We start from the raw sequence: 25,949 nt of genomic DNA on the forward strand, positions 1-25,949 counted from the left end.
ATGTCAGCGCCATATCGGGACACTGGCGGCTTCAGTTTTCTCCAATGGAAAAGAGCGAAGGGGTGTCGTCCATCTTTTTTTACAGTCTATGAGCAAACACTGTTGCCATTCAACAGCGAGTGTGACAACGTGTGTAAAATGTTTTAACAAAGTTCCAACACTTCTTTATGAGGCTATACTGTGTGTGTTAAATATTTCTGCTCAGTGTCAGATATTTCTCTGCTTAAAGTAAAAGTCATAATAGCTATGTGACGACAAAATGTTAATCTTAACTTAAGTGTTTTACATCAGTAGCCTATTAAACGGCGCAATTTTTCATTTAATCAGAAATCAGAAAATAGTTAAATATTTAAGATAATATTGTGTCCAGTTTGGCCCTGTAAATAAAAGGGTATTATTTTTTGACAAAGTGTGTGCGGTTTCATTTTCTTTAGTACCGGTATAAGAACCTTTTAAGCACCGGAACCGTTTAAAAAATACAGAGTAGGTACTGGTATCGGATAAAACCCAACCAATACCCAACCCTAATCATGTTGCAGAAGCATAGGAAGCACGTCCTGATCGTCAGGTTCCTGAGGGAACAAGGATATAAAAAAGACTTGCGCCTCTCTTTATCCTCTTGGGCCTTATCTCTGGTGCCATTGCACTGCAGAGACCGCCCCTGAGCCACTGCAGGCAGTGAGTTAAAAAATCAGTTTTTACAGTTCTCCTGCTCGCATGGTCTCTACTAGAGGGTAGGGACTTGCTCGCTTTCGGTCAACGACTTGTGCCTAGAATTCGGGCCGGCTAACTCTCACGAGCTGAGACCCCGGGCTGGATATGTCCCCAAGGTTCCTACCTCTCCCTTAAGGTGTGACCAGGTGGTGAACCTGCAAGTGCTGCCCCGGAGGAAGCAGACCCAGCCCTGGCTTTCTCTGTCCGTCCGCTTCATTGCGGTTATACGAGTACAGAACGCAAGCCATAGGACCTCAGACCAGCTCTTATCTGTTAAGGAAGTCAGCAGAGAAGGAAGGCTGTTTCCAAGCAAGGTTGGCCCACTGAATGTGGTTGCCTTCATCTTGGTGAAAATCCAGAGATGCACATGTCCACTTACGTGGTGAGCTCCTCTTAAATGAGTGTGTGCTCCCGCCTAGGCGTTGACACAGAGTGCTTTGCTGACAGATATTCTAGAGTTGGGGGCTAGGTGACACCTTAGTCGAACCGCGGCTTCCCCTGGCCTCCCTTCACATGAAGCCAGTTTCACCGTGAGCCCGGTTCGAAGTGTCGGCTTGCTGTGTCATTCCCCTCCTACGGAGTGGATATGTGCGCCATTTTGCTCTAGTAGAGATCCCTTAACCGAACCCTGTTGAGTTCCTCCGCACCCCTCCGACATCGGACGTGGCGGAACGCCCGGTGTTAGGCCTACCACTCGTAAGCAGTGTGGAACCTGTGTTAGGCTGGGTCCATATGTTGCGATCCCTACAGTGATGCCATATGCGTATTCTTCCACGGTACGACTCCCTACGGTGAGCCCGTGTCTTCCCTCTGCCGTCATTGGCCGGTTGAGTCTCCCCCCTGTCATAGGGTGGAGCCACCCCAGTGACCTTCCATATGTTGTACTGCCCGGTCTCCGCCCAGTTCATAGGTGTTTTCTCCACGTTACCTCCCTTCGGGCAGAATGTGGCTTCCGCAGCGTCCCTTCCTTCCATGTACAGGGAACGTTTTCCCAGTGGTCCTGTAGGAACAGCAGTGACTTCCCTGGCCTAAGCCCTGTCCCTTCCCCGCCTTAAAGTGCGGGGGATCAGGAGGCTTTTGTCAAGGCACTGGAAGGTGGCAGCTTTAGTGGCGTGTTCAATGGTTGATCCCCATCCAGTCGACGTTGACTACGTCTGACGTTCTCGACTGAAAGGGAACGTCCTGGTTGCGTATGCAACCCACTGTTCCCTGAAGGAGGGAACGGAGGACGTAGTCCCCTTGCCACTACCACTGGACCACCGCTGACTTCGAGTTACGCTCGTCTCCTCAGCGAAAAGCAACTAGTGCGTGCATCCTCTTCCTTATTTATACCCGCGCCGCGGGGGCGGAGTGTGTGATGTCATCACGCACGCCAATTCCATTGGCTCATTCAATAGTACTCAAAGACGATTGGCTCCCTAGCGTGATCCCCATTCAGTCGTTTCTTGAGCAGCAAATCACATCACCATATTATTCCCTCAGGAAGATTGCATGTTTTCTTGCTCGGCTGGATGGATGTTGGACTCATGAACAATAATCACGTTGTTTGCATTCACCAAAACTGATTTGCCGAAAACAAAATGCGGAAAGGGAAAGGGATTTGCCGTTAGTGCGAGTCCGGATCGAACCGGACGCAAATCAAACAATGATTGGTCCCAAAAGAATGATTAATTCTCAATGTAGAGTTTGTTATTGGTCTGATGTGCGAGAGTGTGGGCTGTGATTGGAGGATGACCGGTGTCGTGATCATTCTCAAGTGTCGTGTTGCTGTTGTATCGCTCAGCGGTCAGATCAGCATAGCAGTCAATAAACAGGACAAGGCAAATAAATTAGGCCCAAAAATACGGGACGTCCCGGCTAATACGGGACAGTTGGCAACCCTAGACCAGCGGGATAATGCATCAGTCATCATGAGCCACAGTCATCCATACATGTTTAACCCTAATGGAAAGTCCATGCATATTTCAGGCTTAATTGAGAGCTAATAGTGTTCGGCTGAATGAGAGCGTTTGCCCATCACTCACCGGCTTCTTCACGCTGCAGAAGTCCCAGTTTAACCAGCGCAGGGGCTTCCACATGTGTGATTATACAGAGAGTCCCAGTTTAACCAGCGCAGGGGCTTCCACATGTGTGATTATACAGAGAGTCCCAGTTTAACCAGCGCAGGGGCTTCCACATGTGTGATTATACAGAGAGTCCCAGTTTAACCAGCACAGGGGCTTCCACATGTGTGATTATACAGAGAGTCCCAGTTTAACCAGCACAGGGGCTTCCACATGTGTGATTATACAGAGAGTCCCAGTTTAACCAGCGCAGGGGCTTCCACATGTGTGATTATACAGAGAGTCCCAGTTTAACCAGCACAGGGGCTTCCACATGTGTGATTATACAGAGAGTCCCAGTTTAACCAGCGCAGGGGCTTCCACATGTGTGATTATACAGAGAGTCCCAGTTTAACCAGCACAGGGGCTTCCACATGTGTGATTATACAGAGTCCCAGTTTAACCAGCGCAGGGGCTTCCACATGTGTGATTATACAGAGTCCCAGTTTAACCAGCACAGGGGCTTCCACATGTGTGATTATACAGAGAGTCCCAGTTTAACCAGCGCAGGGGCTTCCACATGTGTGATTATACAGAGTCCCAGTTTAACCAGCACAGGGGCTTCCACATGTGTGATTATACAGAGAGTCCCAGTTTAACCAGCGCAGGGGCTTCCACATGTGTGATTATACAGAGAGTCCCAGTTTAACCAGCGCAGGGGCTTCCACATGTGTGATTATACAGAGTCCCAGTGTAACCAGCACAGGGGCTTCCACATGTGTGATTATACAGAGAGTCCCAGTTTAACCAGCGCAGGGGCTTCCACATGTGTGATTATACAGAGAGTCCCAGTTTAACCAGCGCAGGGGCTTCCACATGTGTGATTATACAGAGTCCCAGTTTAACCAGCACAGGGGCTTCCACATGTGTGATTATACAGAGAGTCCCAGTTTAACCAGCGCAGGGGCTTCCACATGTGTGATTATACAGAGTCCCAGTTTAACCAGCACAGGGGCTTCCACATGTGTGATTATACAGAGAGTCCCAGTTTAACCAGCACAGGGGCTTCCACATGTGTGATTATACAGAGTCCCAGTTTAACCAGCACAGGGGCTTCCACATGTGTGATTATACAGAGAGTCCCAGTTTAACCAGCACAGGGGCTTCCACATGTGTGATTATACAGAGAGTCCCAGTTTAACCAGCGCAGGGGCTTCCACATGTGTGATTATACAGAGAGTCCCAGTTTAACCAGCACAGGGGCTTCCACATGTGTGATTATACAGAGAGTCCCAGTTTAACCAGCGCAGGGGCTTCCACATGTGTGATTATACAGAGAGTCCCAGTTTAACCAGCGCAGGGGCTTCCACATGTGTGATTATAAGATTCAACGCTGTTCTTAGACACTTAAATATGCTTGAATGTCACTGCATTAGACAGCATGTGTTATAAAGTGTCATCTGTGCTCAAGTGCTACTGTAGCTTTTCTCAAATCTCATTTTTACTCCTTTAATCAGCTTGTGGATTCTTCCTGATTACATGTTTGTGTGACTTGACTGACAGTAAGAGACGTGATGGATTATATTGAAGAATTAACATTTACATTGTGACAGTCTTTCCATTTCAAATAAATGCTGTTCTTTTGAACTTTCAATTCAACAAAGAAAAAACTTTATTATTGATAATAATCATAAATATTTCTTGAGCATCAGATCCTCATATTAGAGTGATTTCTGAAGGATCATGTGACACTGAAGACTGGAGTAATGATGCTGGAAATTCAGCTTTGATCACAGGAATAAATTACACTTTACTGTATATTCACATAGAAAACAGCTGATTTACACTGGGATAATATTTTACTGTTTTTAATGTATTTTTTGATCTTTGATTTTTTGTGTTTTTTTTTCTCACCGGCCGTCTGAATATGTTTGGGGCCACTGTGTACTCTATAAATAAATGCCTGATAAGATGATATATAAGGAAGCATCTGCAGCAGCGTGCTTTAGCATTGCACTCCTTATGGAGTTAATATGATTGATGGTTTGGATGATATTTATGCGTGTGTGTGTGTGTGTGTGTGTGTGTGCAGGTATTTCTTCCGCAGTGGAAACATCGAGCACCCCGGAGACAAGCTCTTCAACACTACAGTGGAGGTTCTTCCTTTCGACGTGAGTCCCTGTCATTGTGTGCAGACGAACACTAACAGTGGTGTGTGTGTGTGTGTGTGTGTGTGTGTGTGTGTGTGTGTGTGTGTGTGTGTGTGTGTGTGTTGCTCTGCTTCACTGCAGCCTCTATAAACACACCAGATCTGTGCTGAAACACCGTCTCAACAGCTCAAAGCTTCAGTCAGTGTTCAACATATGATGCAGAGGCTAAACTCCGGCAAGCCTCCTGTTCGAGTGTCAAGAGCTGAATTTATCATAGTTTGCCATAAATGTGCAAGCATTGCTCATTCTTAGAGTTAAGGACTTGTTTAAATCCCTAACCTGAAGTGTTAAACGTGCCATGGCTCACTATTTGTACCACAGACACGTCTGATACCTCAAATCATGCTTTGGACGACATCCTCGCAGCCACGAGAGCAAAAGATCAAGACTAATAAACACACGACATGTAATACAACGCACAGAAAAGTATCCGTGTACTTTCTTCACTGTTTGTCTGATGACAGCTGACAGATGTGAACGCGATAACTTCTTGTTCCGATGAACACAACGGATATATTCACCAGAGAAGACGGTAAATGGATATTCTTAGTCTTAAAGTCCCCCTGTATCAATCATTTTATCCCTTAAAACTCATCTTTGATCACCAAAATGACATATTTAAATGTTTTTTTTTTTTAAAAAAATTCTTCATGCCTTTAAATATCTTGAATGTAACTCGACACCCTCGCCTCATTTAGTATGCGCGGTTCTATGAATATGCAAATTAGCCCCGCCTCCACTCACTCACTCAGCTCAGAGATCCACTGGTTGACGATCACACGTTGATCTGATTGGTTACAAGGTCGTTTGTGACGTCAGAAACACCAGCGATTTCAAACCGTGTTTTTGAGACTGTCTTTGGTTCACTGCAGTTTTAAGGAGGAAATACTCAGCAATGCTGTCGACTTATGAACTTACACATGGTGTGTCTTAAAGCGTATTAAACACACCACATAGACACATAAACAACATTAAAAGCTGGATTTTCACCACAGGGGGACTTTAATTTCTCATAACTCGTGTGTTTTTCTGTTATAGAGTTAAAAGAGTCTCATGGACGCAGTCGAGCACAGAAGATCAACGGCAGGATTTTCATTAAATCTCTGTTTGAGAGATTCGTTTTTTCACCAAACCCGATCATAAACCTACGACACGTGTCGCATCGGATCATTCTGGGACACTTTTGCATCTTTTTAAAAGCTTGATGTTGGTTGCTATTCACTGCCATTATATCAATGAGTGTGAGCGGGACATTTTTAAACGATTCTACTTTAGTGGTCTAAAAACGAAAGAAGGGCGTACGGCATTAGACCAACACCAGGGTGATTTAATGTTGACTTAATTTTAATTTTAGGGTGAACTATCCCTGTAAATGTGACAAAAATGATATGAACATAACTAACAAGAGACCAAAGTCTCGTTTAAAGAAGAGAATCATGAGAAAGTCACCGCATCTCTCCATCACTGCTCTACCCAGCCAAACTCGAGGAGCGTATAGGAGAAAGCAAAGCAGTGGAGATAGAGATATACTTCTGTTTTATGAGCTAATGCAACTGTACTGACACACAGTAATAAAACGTGACCTGCTGTGTGTGCGGTCGGCGCAGAGGAGATATGTTCTCCCGAGGGAGCGCAGACGAGGGGCGGCACTGTGATTTAAGATTACAGCCGGAAACGGACCTTCACCGCAAGATTAATCACGGGATTTTCTAAGAGAGAGAGAGAGAGAGAGAGCCTCCCTTTAATATCTCTCGTCCTCTCGCTGGTTTCTGCTTCTCCTCCCTGCCGGGTTGTTAGATCTCTCTTTTCTCCTCATTTCCCTCTTTGTAAAGCTCCCTTAAGGGATGTTTATGGAATTCAGCCGGATATAGGAAATTAGCAGGGAATGCCCTGGAGAAAGGAGTATCTGTGGTCTGTTTTATGCTGTTAATGCAGTTTGGGAGATTAGAGCGTCGCTCTTCTGGGGGTTTTGAACATATGTGTCTTCTTTTGGGTCAAATCACTGCGTTTCGGTCCAAGAACTTACAGTTGCCAGGGACACGGACACAATGTGTGTAAAACCAATATTTTTGCATCTGAAGTCTTCATATATATTCTGAAAGTGATTCTGTGTCTCTTTGGGATGATGGCACCATAAGACGCCGTTCACTTGCGTAACACAAACTTCTGGAGGACACATGGGTCTGAAGTAGTGCACAGTAAAACACGTTGGGTTTTTTTTTTTTAACCCAGCCATTGGGTTACACAAATTGGGTCACTATGTTGGGTCACTGTTTTTAAAATCATTGGGTCATTTTTAGTAATGACCCGGCTGTTGGGTTAAATACGTATGTTAATTATGTGTATTTACTTTAAATTCTAGACTCCCCAATATTTAGTTTGTAATTTAAAAATATATTTGTTGAGACATATTTATTGTTTTATACAAATAAACCATCTGTATTTGAAAACAAAGTGCATTTTATTTATTAAAATAATGTCATAAATACAAATAAATAGTTAACTTAACTGTTGTGTTACTTTTAACCTGGAGCACTGAAGGTGCTATACCACCCCATAGTTGGGTTACTCGTTGGGGTATTTTTAACCCAACACTATTAAGCGAGTGAGTTTAGGTATATAAGATGCAGAGCCAGTGGTTGTTCTGTAGGCAAACATCAGTGCCTTGAATTTGATGCGAACGGCTGTTGGAAACCAGTGCAAGTTTGTGAAGAGAGGACTGACGTGTGTCTCAAGGAGAGAGCATTACAATAGCCCAGTCTGGATAGAACAAGCGCTTGAACTTGAGTTGTGTAGCTCTGATAGGAAGGGCCTGGTCCTCCTAATGTTGCATAATGCAAATCTGCAGGACCGGGCATTCTAGCAGTGTGGTCTGTAAAGTTCAATTGATCGTCAATCACAGCTCCAAGGTTCCCGGCTCCCCTGGATGGAGTCATGAATGACGAACCCAGCTGAATGGAGAAGTTGTGATGAAGTGTTGGGTTGGCCAGGATCACAAGTCTTTGCAAGGTTTAGTTGAAGGTGGTGGTCCTTCATCCAGCAGGAATATCTGTCAGGCAGGCTGAGATGCGAGCAGCTCCCGTCAGATCCTCTGGTTGGAATGCCAAAAAAGCTATTTTTTCTGTTTCATCTGACCATAGAACCAGTCCCGTTTGAAGTTCCAGTAGTGTCAGTTACTTTTCAAACGTTCTATGGACAGATGAAACAAACAAAAAAAAGAGCTTTTTGCCAGTAAACACTTAAAGGATTAGTTCACCTCAAAATGAAAATTTCCTGAAAATTTACTCACCCCAATGCCATCCAAGATGTTCATGTCTTTCTTTCTTCAGTGGAAAAGAAATTAAGTTTTTTGAGGAAAACATTTCAGGATTTTTCTCCACACAATGGACTTCAACGGTAAACAAATTGTTGAAGTCCAAATCAATGCAGTTTCAAAGGGCTTTGAAGAGTTTCAAACGGCTCTGCTCGATCCCAGCTGAGGAATAGGGTCTTATCTAGCGAAACGATCGGCCATTTTAAAAAAATAAAAAAAACATTTATATACTTTTTAACCACAATTGTTCGTTTTGTGCTGGTCGGCGACATTACGTCATCACGTTGGAAACTTCACGATTATTATTATTATTTTTTTTATATTAATAATAAATTAAAACAAAGATGTCAGACGATTTTGAAGTTGGAGGAGAAAACGGGAGAAAATGAGATGGAATGTTTCGCCCTTCCCTGCCTTTTTGAACCGGAGTACACAGACAAATAACTTGGATAGATGACGTGACGCGTGACGTTTCCAACGTGATGACGTAATCCCTGGCGCGTCGCAGACCAGCACAAGACGAACAATTGTGGTTAAAAAGTATATAAATGTTTATTTTTTTTAGAAAATGAACGATCATTTCGCTAGATAAGACCCTGTTCCTCAGCTGGGAACGTGCAGAACCCTTTGAAGCTCTTCATAGCCCTTTGAAACTGCATTGATTTGGGCTTCAACATGTTGGTTGCAATTGAAGTCCATTGTGTGGAGAAAAATCTTGAAATGTCTTCCTCAAAAAACTTAATTTCTTTTCCACTGAAGAAAGAAAGACATGAAAATCTTGGATGGCATTTGGGTAAGTAAATTATCAGGAAATTTTCATTTTGAGGTGAACTAATCCTTTAATATGGGTTTGGTTCATACAGGGATAAAAAAGTACCCCATGTGTAAAATGAAATACTCTGCTGTATCTTTAATGCTGTGGGCCTAATTTTCTGCCAGAGGTCCTGGACATCTTGTTCAGATACATGGCATCATGGATTCGATCAAATACCAACAGATAAAAAAATCTAAACCTGACAGCCTGTGCTAGAAATCTTATAACAGCCCATGTTTGGATCTTCCAACAGGACAGTGATCCAAAAACAAACATCAAAATCAAAACAAAAATGGGTCACTGAGCACAAAACCAAGCATCTGCAATGGCCATCCCAGTCCCTATAGAACCCTATAGAACATGAGTGGGCTGAACTGAAAAGAAGCGCCAACATGGATCTGGGAATCTGAAGGATCTGGAGAGATTCTGTATGGAGGAATAGTCTCTGATCTCTTGTCAGGTGTCCTCCAAACTCATCAGGCATTAGAGGAGAAGACTCCGAGAAGAGCTGTTATCTTGGAAAAAGGAGGTTGCAAAAAGTATTTAATAAAAGGGGGCAAATAAAATATCAAAAGGATAAACAATACAGATTTATTTTTTACAGCCATCTTTGATCATATGTACCAAGGGGGCAATGAATTCTGACCAGCACTGTAGATGGAGAATAGAACTGGTCCCAGCACTGAGCCCTGAGGCACTCCAGTAGCTAGATAACAGTGATGGGATAAACTATGTTTCTGAATGACAGATCCTAATGATGACATTTAGATGGAGAAGCGAAGCGGTGCCAGCACTGAGCCCTGATGCACTCCAGTAGCTAGATAACAGTGATGGGATAAACTATGTTTCTGAATGACAGATCCTAGTGATGACATTTAGATGGAGAAGAGAAGCGGTCCCAGCACTGAGCCCTGAGGCACTCCAGTATCTAGATGACAACAGTGATGGGATAAACCATGTTTCTGAATGACAGATCCTAGTGATGACATTTAGATGGAGAAGAGAAGCGGTCCCAGCACTGAGTCCTGATGCACTCCAGTAGCTAGATAACAGTGATGGGATAAACTATGTTTCTGAATGACAGATCCTAGTGATGTCATGTAGATGGAGAAGAGAAGCGGTCCCAGCACTGAGCCCTGAGGCACTCCAGTAGCTAGATAACAGTGATGGGATAAACTATGTTTCTGAATGACAGATCCTAGTGATGTCATGTAGATGGAGAAGAGAAGCGGTCCCAGCACTGAGTCCTGATGCACTCCAGTAGCTAGATAACAGTGATGGGATAAACTATGTTTCTGAATGACAGATCCTAGTGATGTCATGTAGATGGAGAAGAGAAGCGGTCCCAGCACTGAGCCCTGAGGCACTCCAGTAGCTAGATAACAGTGATGGGATAAACTATGTTTCTGAATGACAGATCCTAGTGATGTCATGTAGATGGAGAAGAGAAGCGGTCCCAGCACTGAGTCCTGAGGCACTCCAGTAGCTAGATGACAACAGTGATGGGATAAACCATGTTTCTGAATGACAGATCCTAATGATGACATTTAGATGGAGAAGAGAAGCGGTCCCAGCACTGAGTCCTGAGGCACTCCAGTAGCTAGATAACAGTGATGGGATAAACTATGTTTCTGAATGACAGATCCTAGTGATGTCATGTAGATGGAGAAGAGAAGCGGTCCCAGCACTGAGCCCTGAGGCACTCCAGTAGCTAGATGACAACAGTGATGGGATAAACCATGTTTCTGAATGACAGATCCTAATGATGACATTTAGATGGAGAAGAGAAGCGGTGCCAGCACTGAGCCCTGAGGCACTCCAGTAGCTAGATAACAGTGATGGGATAAACTATGTTTCTGAATGACAGATCCTAGTGATGTCATGTAGATGGAGAAGAGAAGCGGTCCCAGCACTGAGCCCTGAGGCACTCCAGTAGCTAGATAACAGTGATGGGATAACCTATGTTTCTGAATGACAGATCCTAGTGATGTCATGTAGATGGAGAAGAGAAGCGGTCCCAGCACTGAGCCCTGAGGCACTCCAGTAGCTAGATGACAACAGTGATGGGATAAACCATGTTTCTGAATGACAGATCCTAATGATGACATTTAGATGGAGAAGAGACGCGGTGCCAGCACTGAGCCCTGAGGCACTCCAGTAGCTAGATAACAGTGATGGGATAAACTATGTTTCTGAATGACAGATCCTAGTGATGTCATGTAGATGGAGAAGAGAAGCGGTCCCAGCACTGAGCCCTGAGGCACTCCAGTAGCTAGATGACAACAGTGATGGGATAAACCATGTTTCTGAATGACAGATCCTAATGATGACATTTAGATGGAGAAGAGAAGCGGTCCCAGCACTGAGCCCTGAGGCACTCCAGTAGCTAGATGATAACAGTGATGGGATAAACCATGTTCCTGTATGACAGATCCTATTGATGACATGTAGATGGAGAAGAGAAGCGGTCCCAGCACTGAGCCCTGATGCACTCCAGTAGCTAGATGATAACAGTGATGGGATAAACCATGTTCCTGTATGACAGATCCTATTGATGACATGTAGATGGAGAAGAGAAGCGGTCCCAGCACTGAGCCCTGATGCACTCCAGTAGCTAGATGATAACAGTGATGGGATAAACCATGTTCCTGTATGACAGATCCTATTGATGACATGTAGATGGAGAAGAGAAGCAGTCCCAGCACTGAGCCCTGAGGCACTCCATTAGCTAGATGAAAACAATGATGGGAAAAACCATGTTTCTGTATGACATGTAGATGTTGAAGAGAAGCGGTCCCAGCACTGAGCCCTGAGGCACTCCAGTAGCTAGATGATAACAGTGATGGGATAAACCATGTTTCTGAATGACAGACACTAGTGATGTCATGTAGATGGAGAAAAGAAGCAGTCCCAGCACTGAGCCCTGAGGCACTCCAGTAGCTAGATGATAACAGTGATGGGATAAACCATGTTCCTGTATGACAGATCCTATTGATGACATGTAGATGGAGAAGAGAAGCAGTCCCAGCACTGAGCCCTGAGGCACTCCAGTAGCTAGATGATAACAGTGATGGGATAAACCATGTTCCTGTATGACAGATCCTATTGATGACATGTAGATGGAGAAGAGAAGCAGTCCCAGCACTGAGCCCTGAGGCACTCCAGTAGCTAGATGATAACAGTGATGGGATAAACCATGTTCCTGTATGACAGATCCTATTGATGACATGTAGATGGAGAAGAGAAGCAGTCCCAGCACTGAGCCCTGAGGCACTCCATTAGCTAGATGAAAACAATGATGGGAAAAACCATGTTTCTGTATGACATGTAGATGTTGAAGAGAAGAGGTCCCAGCACTGAGCCCTGAGGCACTCCAGTAGCTAGATGATAACAGTGATGGGATAAACCATGTTTCTGAATGACAGATCCTAATGATGACATTTAGATAGAGAAGAGAAGCGGTCCCAGCACTGAGCCCTGATGCACTCCAGTAGCTAGATGATAACAATGATGGGAAAAAACATGTTTCTGTATGACATGTAGATGGAGAAGAGAAGCGGCCCCAGCACTGAGCCCTGAGGCACTCCAGTAGCTAGATGATAACAATGATGGGAAAAAACATGTTTCTGAATGACATGTAGATGGAGAGCACTCCAGTAGCTAGATGTTGGGTCTTAGACACCTCACCCCTCCACGACACCCTGAAGGACCTGCTATGAGGGAAGACTTGAACTACTGGAGTGCTGGAGATGCCCTTCATCAACAGGAACAACTGCTGTGAATGTGTGCGCTGAGCTTCACTCTTAAAAATAAAGGTTCTTTATTGGCATCGATGGTTCAATGAAAAACCTTTAAGATTAAAGCTGTCAGTCCACTGAATAAGTCAATAAGAATCCAGTTGCGAAGTAACAGCAGTTTATTAGAATTTGTAAAATAAACAGGATGAGGTCAGAAGTAGAGGGCTGAGCAGGTCGGAATCACTGGCAACGCAGGGACAGCAATGGGCAGCAGGAACCAGGCAGAATCCAAAGCGACTCACCGAAATCCGGAAACACGGAGCCAAGAACGGGTACTGGGAAGAAACAGAGAAATCCTGAGAGCATAAGTCCACCAGAAGCCTCACAACAATCTGACAAAAGACAAGACAATACATCCACAATATATAGCCAGCTAGATGAGAGACAGCTGGCGCTGATCCGCTCATCAGCATGCTAACGAGCCACGCCCACACTAAACACACATAAAACACTGACAAACAGCAGCGGCGAGACAGTGAGTCCGTGAACCGTGACACATGCACTATTAAAAATAGATTCCAAAGGTTTGCCATAGAAGAACGACTTTGGTTCCCCAAAGAACCCTTTCAGTGATCAGTTCTTATAAGAACCTTTTTTTTTTTTAGCATGAAGAACATTTAAAAAAAATCGAAAGAACCCTTTTCCACTATGAAGAACCTTTTCTGCAATGGAAAGGTTCCATTGATGTTAAAGCTTCTTGATGGAACCATCAATGCCAATAAATAACCTTTATATGAGTGTTCCTCTCTCTAAATGTCAGCTCAGGGCTCCTGCGTCACTTCTCTTTAATGCGTCCTTCACACTTTAATTATTTTTGCTGTCATTTTTATTTTATCTTGACAGAAAAGCAGAAACACAGATTGGTTCAATATATCACTTTCTGAAGAATCTCTGCCAAAACTGATTTTTTTTTAATAAAGGAATATCACCTCAGATCTGGAAATATACAGTTGCACTCGCTTTCATAAACTGCTCATTCATATAGAGATTATTGTATGCAACAGAATAAAGGGCTAAATGAGATTTTTACATTTCATGAAGAAAAGAGTTGTGTTGGTCTGTGCAAAACTCATCCTCAGTGCTGTGGGTGGTTGCTAGGATGTTCTGGGTGGTTGCTAGGGGGTTTGATAAAAGCAAAAGATGAACCATGAACCAAGATGACTTTTGCACCCATGTTACCAATATTTGTTTTGTTTTTTTCTTCTCCGAATATAGGTTTAAAATTGTGAAATGCATATTTAGTCTAAATGAATGTATCACAGAGTCAGGACTAGCTAGTTTGAGTCCAAATATTGGTTACTGATAAACTCGCACTTTCAAGAAACATAATAAAACCGTACGAGTTGTGTAAAAAAATGATACATTGGAAAGAAATCATTAATTATACTGATCTAATCTAATTAATGGCTCTGCTCCCCTATTCCTAAACTCATTACTTCAGACCGATGTGTCTTCCAGAAGCTTCGTGGTGCATCATCCCAGAGAGGCACGAATCAGTTTCACAGAGCTTCACCTGGACTGTCCTCTGCATAACTCAACCCGAGTTAGCCACTTATAAGTCACTGCTGAATCTCTTTCGTCACACCATCAACCCATTAATACTAACATTTACTAATCTATATCTATTTAAAAAACACCTTGCTACGTGTTCTGTGCTGGACTAACTGGGACTGGTCACGGCACTTGCATATTGTTGCCCTGCTGTTAGTTTAATCTGCTAAATAATTAAATGTAAATGTATTAATTGAGATCATTTGCAATATTGGTTTGCCGTTTTACGGTAAAAACTAGATTATGGGCTAATCTGTTGACAAATGACTCGAGCGAGTGAGTGAGTGAGTGAGAGAGTGTGTGTGTGTGTGTGTGTGTGTTACATGCTGAAACACTTCAACACTTCTGTCCCTCTTGATCAGAATATTCAGTCCGAGAAAGAAGCACTGAAGGAGGGGAGAGAGAAGACGCCGAAGTACCAGCGCACAGAAGACGGCTTCATCAGAATAGGTGAGTGCACACCTGTGAACCGCACACCTGTGAAGTGCACACCTGTGAAGTGCACACCTGTGAAGTGCACACCTGTGTAGTGCACACCTGTAAAATAAGTGCACACCTGTGTAGTGCACACCTGTGAAGCGCACACCTGTGTAGTGCACACCTGTGAAGCGCACACCTGTGTAGTGCACACCTGTGTAGTGCACACCTGTGAACCGCACACCTGTGAAGGGCACACCTGTAAAGTAAGTGCACACCTGTGTAGCGCACACCTGTGTAGTGCACACCTGTAAAGTAAGTGTACACCTGTGAAGCAAGTGTACACCTGTGTAGCGCACACCTGTAAAGTAAGTGTACACCTGTGAAGCGCACACCTGTAAAGTAAGTGCACACCTGTGTAGTGCACACCTGTAAAGTAAGTGTACACCTGTGAAGCGCACACCTGTGAAGTAAGTGTACACCTGTGAAGCGCACACCTGTGTAGTGCACACCTGTAAAGTAAGTGTACACCTGTGAAGCGCACACCTGTGTAGTGCACACCTGTAAAGTAAGTGTACACCTGTGAAGCGCACACCTGTGTAGTGCACACCTGTAAAGTAAGGGTACACCTGTGAAGCGCACACCTGTGAAGTGAGTGCACACCTGTGAAGTAAGTGTACACCTGTGAAGCGCACACCTGTAAAGTAAGTGCACACCTGTGTAGCGCACACCTGTAAAGTAAGTGCACACCTGTGTAGCGCACACCTGTAAAGTAAGTGCACACCTGTGTAGCGCACACCTGTGTAGTGCACATCTGTGAAGTGCACACCTGTGTAGTGCACACCTGTAAAGTAAGTGTACACCTGTGAAGCGCACACCTGTGTAGTGCACACCTGTCAAGTGTACACCTGTGAAGCGCACACCTGTGAAGTGAGTGCACACCTGTGAAGTAAGTGTACACCTGTGAAGCGCACACCTGTAAAGTAAGTGCACACCTGTGTAGCGCACACCTGTGTAGTGCACATCTGTGAAGTGCACACCTGTGTAGTGCACACCTGTAAAGTAAGTGTACACCTGTGAAGCGCACACCTGTGAAGTAAGTGTACACCTGTGAAGCGCACACCTGTGTAGTGCACACCTGTAAAGTAAGTGTACACCTGTGAAGCGCACACCTGTGTAGTGCACACCTGTAAAGTAAGTGTACACCTGTGAAGCGCACACCTGTGAAGTGAGTACACACCTGTAAAGTAAGTGTACACCTGTGAAGCGCACACCTGTGTAGTACACACCTGTAAAGTAAGTGCACACCTGTGAAGCGCACACCTGTGAAGTGAGTACACACCTGTAAAGTAAGTGTACACCTGTGAAGCGCACACCTGTGTAGTGCACTCCTGTAAAGTAAGTGTACACCTGTGAAGCGCACACCTGTGAAGTGAGTACACACCTGTAAAGTAAGTGTACACCTGTGAAGCGCACACCTGTGTAGTACACACCTGTAAAGTAAGTGTACACCTGTGAAGCGCACACCTGTGAAGTGAGTGCACACCTGTGAAGCGCACACCTGTGAAGTGAGTACACACCTGTAAAGTAAGTGTACACCTGTGAAGCGCACACCTGTGTAGTGCACTCCTGTAAAGTAAGTGTACACCTGTGAAGCGCACACCTGTGAAGTGAGTACACACCTGTAAAGTAAGTGTACACCTGTGAAGCGCACACCTGTGTAGTACACACCTGTAAAGTAAGTGTACACCTGTGAAGCGCACACCTGTGAAGTGAGTGCACACCTGTGAAGCGCACACCTGTGAAGCGCACACCTGTGAAGTGCACACCTGTGAAGTGCACACCTGTGAAGCGCACACCTGTGAAGTGCACACCTGTGAAGTGAGTGCACACCTGTGAAGCGCACACCTGTGAAGCGCACACCTGTGAAGCGCACACCTGTGAAGCGCACACCTGTGAAGTGCACACCTGTGAAGTGAGTGCACACCTGTGAAGCGCACACCTGTGAAGCGCACACCTGTGAAGTGCACACCTGTGAAGTGAGTGCACACCTGTGAAGTGAGTGCACACCTGTGAAGTGAGTGCACACCTGTGAAGTGCACACCTGTGAAGTGCACACCTGTGAAGTGCACACCTGTGAAGTGCACACCTGTGAAGTGAGTGCACACCTGTGAAGTGAGTGCACACCTGTGAAGCGCACACCTGTGAAGTGCACACCTGTGAAGTGCACACCTGTGAAGTGAGTGCACACCTGTGAAGTGCACACCTGTGAAGTGCACACCTGTGAAGTGAGTGCACACCTGTGAAGCGCACACCTGTGAAGCGCACACCTGTGAAGCGCACACTAATTTATTAGTGAAGTGCACACGCAGTATTCACGATTCAGCCCATAAACACTCATGCTCGTATGAAGCGTGTGATGTAAATGTTGTTGGTTTGCTTTAAATAATTCTGCATCGTTAAATGAGTAAACAGGTTCAAGATGGTGAAAAGACAGGAGTTTAAATAAACCGTCAGAAAAGACAACTTGATGCAATATCATTTGTCACTATTAAAGCGTCTGCACGGTGACATTCTCCTGAGAGAGCGCCAGTGTTACACTTCAGCGTTACATGAACATACACCAGCACAATTCAACACATGGAAAAGATGTTTTATTTGGGATTGGGTTGAACATACTGATTATAACATACTGCAATTTATTCTCATTTAGATAGACCGATATTGATTCTTAAATCAGAAGAATTGATCTTTTAGTTAGTGCTGTTTTCAGTTGAACAAAACTTCACTAAACATTATTTGTAGCTCCCAGTCAATAATCACAATAAGCTTTATGCTTTATTACTTCTGATGTGAAACAAAGTCTCAACTTTTAAAATCTGTCAGTTTCATCACTTAATTCAATCAGTAAATGTGTGTTTGTGTCTCTTTAATGTGTGAGACAGATGAAGCGATCATCTCTTCCTCTTTACTAGTTACAGCAGCAAATAAACATCAGTGAACATCAGAAGATACAGAACAACTCACTGAATCAATCATGTCTCATGTAACCCATCAGTCCCAGCGAGCAAAGAGTCGTCTATAATACGTCTAAAAGACGTAATTGTTAGACATCCAAAAGACGTCCTCACAGGAGCCAGAATGAAAGTTTTTTATACGTCTTTTCAGGACGTTGTTTAGACGTCAATTAAAGACGTGCTACAGACGTAATTTTTAAACATCCAGAAGACATCCTCACAGGAGCCAGAATGAAAGTTTTTTATACGTCTTTTCTGGACGTTGTTTAGACGTAAATTAAAGACGTGCTACAGACGTAATTGTTAGACATCCAGAAGACGTCCTCACAGGAGCCAGAATGAAAGTTTTTTATACGTCTTTTCTGGACGTTGTATAGACGTAAATTAAAGACGTGCTACAGACGTAATTGTTAGACATCCAGAAGACGTCCTCACAGGAGCCAGAATGAAAGTTTTTTTATACGTCTTTGCTGGACATTGTATAGACGTAAATTAAAGACGTGCTACAGACGTAATTGTTAGACATCCAGAAGACGTCCTCACAGGAGCCAGAATGAAAGTTTTTTATACGTCTTTTCTGGACGTTGTTTAGACGTCAATTAAAGACGTGCTACAGACGTAATTTTTAAACATCCAGAAGACGTCCTCACAGGAGCCAGAATGAAAGTTTTTTATACGTCTTTTCTGGACGTTGTTTAGACGTAAATTAAAGACGTGCTACAGACGTAATTGTTAGACATCCAGAAGACGTCCCCACAGGAGCCAGAATGAAAGTTTTTTATACGTCTTTTCTGGACGTTGTTTAGACGTAAATTAAAGACGTGCTACAGACGTAATTGTTAGACATCCAGAAGACGTCCTCACAGGAGCCAGAATGAAAGTTTTTTATACGTCTTTTCTGGACGTTGTTTAGACGTAAATTAAAGACGTGCTACAGACGTAATTGTTAGACATCCAGAAGACGTCCCCACAGGAGCCAGAATGAAAGTTTTTTATACGTCTTTTCTGGACGTTGTATAGACGTAAATTAAAGACGTGCTACAGACGTAATTGTTAGACATCCAGAAGACGTCCTCACAGGAGCCAGAATGAACGTTTTTTATAATTTTTTTTTGGACATTGTTTAGACGTCAATTAAAGACATGCTACAGAGTTAATTGTTAGACATCTAAAGGCAGCCAGAATAAAAGTTGTATTAGTCACGTTTTCTGTAGTAGAAATGTCAAAGAAGACTGTTAAAGACCCATATTGAAACGGAAATCCCATTTGTGCATTTTGCAAGGATCCAACTTTAAAAAATCTTTACTTCAAAACAGTGGCAGTGAGTTAGTTCTCACTGAGAAAAACCCAGTTACTCATTGTTAATGGTTGTCGTGTCATGAAACTGCAGACACACAGACCATAGACCTAAATAAGATTTGAAAGAATTTTGATAATATTGAATACTCAATTGAATACGGGAACTGTGTAGAGTCTTGCATTTGTATATCTTATCAATATAATTGTAATAAACTGCTTACCATTTGCCTGTAAACCAAACTGATCACTCCAAGAAATCAACTATTTAAATCTCAAAATATATATTTTATTACTATTTTGTTCTACTGGACCAAAACTTAAAAGCCAGAACAGTAAAGTTATAAATTAACACAATTTCCCTTTAAATAATCTATAAAATGTTGTTAAAACAGTATAACATATCAATTAACAAAATGTGGCTGCTATAAGCTTCACAAGCTTCATTTATAGCGGCAAGCCCCGACTCTCCCGGGGGCATGTTTCAGATGATCGGCTGCAGACTTTATTTGGGCCTCTGTTGCAGCTGGGTCCCATTTCATGACAGCAGCTACAATCAAAGCAAAAAAATACACATGTAAAATAAATAAATACAAACGCCACTGTTGTGGTTTAGCTTGCAGCAGAGATGCATAGAAAATGTTAGTACTCGAATCAATGAAATGAAACAGTTATTAAATCACAAATCAAGTAAAATTACATCAAGCCTGATATAAAGCATTCCACACACACATACACATATATATATTCTAGGGATGCACGATATAGGATTTTGGCCGATATTCGATATGCCGATATTTTCAGACTAATTTTGCCCGATGCCGATACCGATATATTTGTGTGTTTTTTTAAGTGCAAAAAAAGCTTATTAAAGCTTCTATTAAAGTTCTCAGTCAAGAGCAGTGAGTGATTTCCTCTTTGTGTTTTTTTGTTTTATTAACATTAACGAGATAGTTCTCCCCAAAATTTAAATTGTCATCATTTACTCTCTCAAGTTTCTTTCTTCTGTTGAAATTATAAAAGTTATTTGGAAGAATGTGGCTAACCAAACAGTTGCTGTACTTCAGTGACTTCCATAGTATATTTAAGCACAAGAAAGAAATGAATACAGGTTTGGAACAACATTAGAGTGAGTAAATAATGACAGAATTTTTATTTCTGGGTGCAGTATCTCTTTAAGGACAAGCGGCAGCATATTATTACTGTCTCTTTAAGAACTGCACGCGACGCGTCTAATATACACGCATTTGACAAGCAGATTTTCTCTGTTTGCTTTCACTTTAGACATAACCAACTTTGTTTATGTAAACCGTGTGTGTATTTGACAGTATCAGCGCAATAAGACTCGAAAGATTAGTCCGGTATGCAGACTCTGTGACAGGCTTTTAGTTCCTGTGAGCGTCGGGTGTAACGCGCTCAGAAAAGCGGATGTTAGAACAGCGCATCAGCACGTGAATGATATGTTTACCTAGCAAGACTTTGACGCACATGCAAATAATGAACTTTTGTGAATTGCGGTGTCCCGTGACCGTGAGTGTAACTCTACCTCTGCTTTTACATGTGATGTGATGTGAATGTACGTCGCGTTGTACAGTATGTTGAGATGAAGGCGCCAGAATTGAACTGATAGAATGCACGATACAATGATTTTTCTTCAAAAGCAGATCGTGGAGACATTTTAATCGTCCACGATCAAAAACCGTGGGACGCACACCCCTAGTTGGAAGTTTTGCTGGCGCTCATGCTTCGTTCGCGTCACGTGCGCATAGGAAACACGCCACCCTATCGGCAAGGCTCATCGGCAGAAATATTCATATCGGCCGATGCCGATGATGGTCATTTTAAGCTTTTATCGGCCGATACCGATGTTGTCCCGATATCATCGTGCATCCCTAATATATTCGTATTCGTATTGAACCGTTCGGTACGAGGCTTTCGGTTCAGTGTGCATTACAAACCGAACGGTTTGTTGGACCATTTTTCCTGCTGACCAAAATTTCGTTATTTAAAATGTAGGGGCGTGGCAAGCGTGCTCATAATGTAAGAGACGCTGCTGCGACCACAACATTGCCCAACATCAAATAGCAAACGTAATGTAAGCGGAACGAAACTGCAGCTGCGCTACTCGTTATTGTGTGGTTGACGGATCGTTTATCAGTTTGGACCAATCCAGCGTCTTGATCAAGCGACACTGTTACTACACAGCACTAAGAGATCCAGTAAAGAAAGCAGTTGAATTTGCCACTGAAGTAATAATATCGCAGCGAGATCTAGTGAGAAACATTCACATTTCTTCGTTATTAACGGATCAAACAGCGCTGACGTGGAAAACAGGAATAAACATTGTGCCATGAATGAACTATCCAGTGCCCACAGATCAGCAACATTCACCATGGATTTACTGTAGTAACACTACTAACTGTAACCATGGAAGTTTGGCAGGAATAGTAGGCTATAATGCGTTCAAGTAACGTTACGTCGGTTTTATTTCGACATTATGAATAAAATTGCTGCCCTCAAATGTTAATCTGAAATAAAATAAACCTTTGTTTATAACTACTACAATATTACAATTAATTTTTTTCAAGGAGCAAGGAGCTGTTTTTGTTTTATATGCTCCTAAGAAGAGTCAAGTGTAGCTCCATCACTGCTCAAAGTAAAAAATTATCATACTTTGATGAAAAATTATTAAAAAAATTAAATCAAGGAAATTTCTCTGGCTTTTCTTTCTTTTTGCTGTATCAAAAACGTACCGAACCGTGAATTTTGTGAACCGTCACACCCCTAACATATATATTTATTTACATTTGAATACAGTTATCAAAGACCTGTTTGTGAAAGGTTTTTTATTTTTATTATTGTTTATGTTAAAACTAGGGGTGTGACGGTTATTATATAACCGTGAGACCGATGGTTATAGTTGAACACAGTCATTAGAACTCTATAACCGCCAAAACCGTGTTATTAAAATATATTGCAGATAAGGTTATACTAATATCAGTGTTGGGGAGTAACGGAATACATATACCAGCGTTACGTATTCAGAATACAAATTATGAGTAGGCCTAACTGTAATCTCCACAGTAGAGCCCGACCGATATATCGGCGGGCCGATATTATCGGCCGATTTTAGGCATTTTCCTAACTATCGGTATCGGCATTTATAATGGCCGATAAATGAATATTTTAAAAAATGCGGGTGCGGTGATTCATGTAAGGGTGGCGCTGCCAATAAAGCACCTAAAAGCTGTCACAAGAACTGGCAAAAGTAATGATTATGAATACAACAAATATAGCAAGGAGACATTTTAATTTTTTATTAATAAACAAGTGTTTTCAGTCAGTGTCAGCCAAAGATGAAGTTGACGAAGCTGACTTGCGATCTTTAGTGAACGCGTGCCAGAGAGAAATGCACATTTCATTCGATTACATAAGTCTGTCTGTCTTTCGTTTTGAATTGTTCTGTTTAAAAGCAGACATTTCAATATAGATATATTTCAATTCTCAGGTCTATACGCTGAGTTTCGGTTCATGAGACGAGCTCCAGTTCACCCGCAGGCGCCTCCGTGTCGAGATTATCTATCGTCTGCTAAATTTACTTCTTATAAATTAAATCCAGACAAATGGTTGATGAAACATTGATTAAAATTAAGATACAATTAATACAAAACGAAATTCACTTTGAAACGAAAGGTTTTGTGCTTTCTGTTTGATGTCTATGTAAAAGTTTCAAAGCATATTTTAGTGCCGCTTTCAGAGCGCTCACGTCCGTAGTGCTGAACTGTCGCGTCTGTAACATTGTTTTTCCTTAATGCGAACACGAAAAATAAATAAAATGAATATTTTATGTAGCCTGTGGAGACTGAGAGCCAACCCTTCTTCATCCGGTGGGTAGTAGCCTAATTGTGATTTGCGCAGTGTAATTCACAGAATTGATTTCTCTGCTACAGCCTCTGTCACGTATTGTGTGAGCTTGTGACTATTGCAAGCGCGCAACTGAGAAGTCCTGATTATATTGTCTGCTATATTTAGGCCTACTTCTTATTTATTAAGGCAATTGGTTGATGAAACATTGATTAAAATGCGTGGCGCGAGCGATCTCCGACAGTAAACTGATTCTGCTTTGTCTCGGGTAAACAGCTGTTGCGACGCAAGCAGTAACGGCCGCGTCCGGTGTAGACAGTGTTAAAGCTCATTCTGCCTGATAACGCTACGTTACAACATCAAGCAATATTCCAATAATTTATATAATTATAACACTTTATATAGGGCCATTTTGCATTAAGAGTAGCCTAGTTTCACGTTTAGTACATTTTGCTTACTAATTATTTAAAATAGTATAAAAGTACTGTACATATGTAATTAAAAACGTTTTCATTATGATATTATTAATTTTACTTTAGTAAAAAGATCTGAGTTCTTCCTCCACTGGTAGAGATTAGAGGAATTAAGAGTAAAAATAGAAGATATTAAGGTTTTGTCAGTGACACTTTTTATATATTTATTGATACAAGTTATGACTAAATTAAAAGACAAAGTCGTTAGTGAAGATTATGCAACAGTATTAGAATATAATATAATATAATATAACATGCAATGCAAACTAGTTTGGTTACAGCTCAGCTGTATAATTCTCATTCTATCATTCCCCCTGCATCCATTACATATCTGTGTCACACAAGTGTTTGATCACCACATTTGAGTGATCATTGCAAAACGTGTTTATAAAATATATTTATTCTGTTTATACTGTGTAAAGTACCCATCAAAAGTTTGTACACACCAATAGGAAAGTGTCCAAACTTTTGACTGGTATACTGTACTATAATACACATAAATAATATTGCTACTGTATTATAATATACACATAAATAATATCGGCCGATATATCGGTATCGGCCTTTTTTTACTCCCTAATATCGGTATCGGCATCGGCCCCCAAAAATCCATATCGGTCGGGCTCTACTCCACAGAACAAAAAAAAAAGTAAAAAAAAAAAATTGTGTTTGCATTTATGAGGAAAAAACAATGTTACAGACGTGAGCGCTCTGAACGCGGCACTAAAAGATGCTTTAAAAATTTCACAGACACACCAAACAGAAAGCACAAAACCTTTCTTTAAAGTGCATTTAGTTTTGTATTAATTGTATCTTAATTTTAATCAATGTTTCATCAACCAATTGCCTGGATTTAATAAATAAGAAGTAAATATAGCAGACGATAAACACGGAGGCGCCGGCGCGTGAACTGGAGCTCGTCTCATAAATGAACCGAAACTCAGCATATAAGGTAGCCTACTTGCCTCACAGACAGGTCTACTTTTAAACAGAACAATTCAAAACGTAAGAAAACAGACTACAGACTGCTCTCTGCTTATGTAATAATCCGTATGAATTGTGTATTTCTCTCTGGCGCGTTGACTACTGCGAAGATCGTGAGTCAGCATCGTCAACTTCATCTTTGCAGCCGACACTGGCAAAGAAAACACTTGTTTATTAATAAACAATTAAAATATCTCATTGCTATATTTTACATATTCATAATCATTACTTTTGCCGGTTCTTTGTGACAGATTTTAGGTGCTTATTGGCAGCACCAGCCTTACATGTTACACCACCGCATCACCGCACCCACCAGAATAGGCCTGTTTGATTTTTTTTTGTTAAAGTCCCACTCCGATCATATTTTGAGCTATTTTTAAACATTCCCAGTGGTCTTTAAATTATGATTATGCCATTTTTAGCCAAAATCACAAAACCTGTGCCGTATTCTGGGACTTCGCTTCAGCAGAGCGGCAGTAGCTCATTAGCAATTCGCCTCTGCGTTGTGGGCGGAGCCGTTGGCACGGAGACGACCCTCCCCCTGCCCGTTGCTGAGAGCTCTGTCTCTCCCGCTAGCTTACACCCCCAATACCGGTGGGGCAACAGTATTATATACACGTTAATTATTATTATCCGAAGTTAATCAAAGTTATCACCGATCACCAATCATTATTTCACTCCAAGACATCGCGTGTGGAGACGCCCAGTGGAGTTACTACGTCACAACTCCAGTCTATTTTAGCCGGCATTTTAGCGTCTGCTACTGATTCACGGCCATTTGAATGTAGAAATACTCAGAAATACAACTTTGAGCTTATTTTTCTCAAGATATGTCCTCTAACATCAGAAAAATGCCACAAGAACATGTTAACACCTAGAAAAACATTATTTTCATCGGAGTGGGTCTTTAAGGATTTGTTTACTGTGTGTGATTCATTTAATGGAAAGCTCAAGTCACTGCTAGTTGTCTGGCTGTTAATTCTAAATAAACGTAGAGCAAGTAGCAGTGTCTGCTCGTTTATTCAAACTAAGTTGTCCTATAACAGACGAACGTCGCAACGCTATGTTTTTTTTTGTTTTGAAAACCAAATCTTTTGTATGTGAAAGAGCCATGCGTTAAAAGTCAGATGGCACAAAATATGAACAAAATAAATAAAAAAATTGAATATTGAATTGCATAGCATCATATTTTTCTCCATTGCATCGTATTACATTGAATCGCATCGCGTTGAGTTGAAATCAAATCGCACCGCATCGTAATAATAGTGAATCGCATTGCATTGCATCGGTAGCTGCTTATATGTAGCCTATCTTTAATGTATCGTATCGTTGGCTATGCATCGACATGCGTATCGCATCGGCCTCAGTTATGGAGATGCACATCCCTAATACCTACATAGGAAAAGTAACTACATTTACATACTGTGAATCGTTTTTTTAAATCGAGAATCGTTTTT

At 42.2% G+C, this 25,949-nt stretch overlaps 1 protein-coding gene across 1 annotated transcript in view; it reads left to right on the forward strand.

Annotated features, from left to right (window-relative positions):
- The window catches only part of mgat4b (alpha-1,3-mannosyl-glycoprotein 4-beta-N-acetylglucosaminyltransferase B), a gene marked incomplete at its 5' end in the record, with an annotated part of 183,262 nt that overhangs the window by 70,979 nt on the left and 86,334 nt on the right, over positions 1-25,949 (forward strand). Inside the window, 2 exon segments of the mRNA XM_056242630.1 lie at positions 4,849-4,927; positions 14,804-14,891. Coding sequence (XP_056098605.1) covers positions 4,849-4,927; positions 14,804-14,891 — 167 coding nt within the window.

The sequence above is a fragment of the Rhinichthys klamathensis genome, unplaced genomic scaffold (assembly GCF_029890125.1).
Source record: "Rhinichthys klamathensis goyatoka isolate OS25496 unplaced genomic scaffold, OSU_Roscu_1.1 h1tg000734l_1, whole genome shotgun sequence".
NCBI classification, from domain to species: Eukaryota; Metazoa; Chordata; class Actinopteri; order Cypriniformes; family Leuciscidae; genus Rhinichthys; species Rhinichthys klamathensis.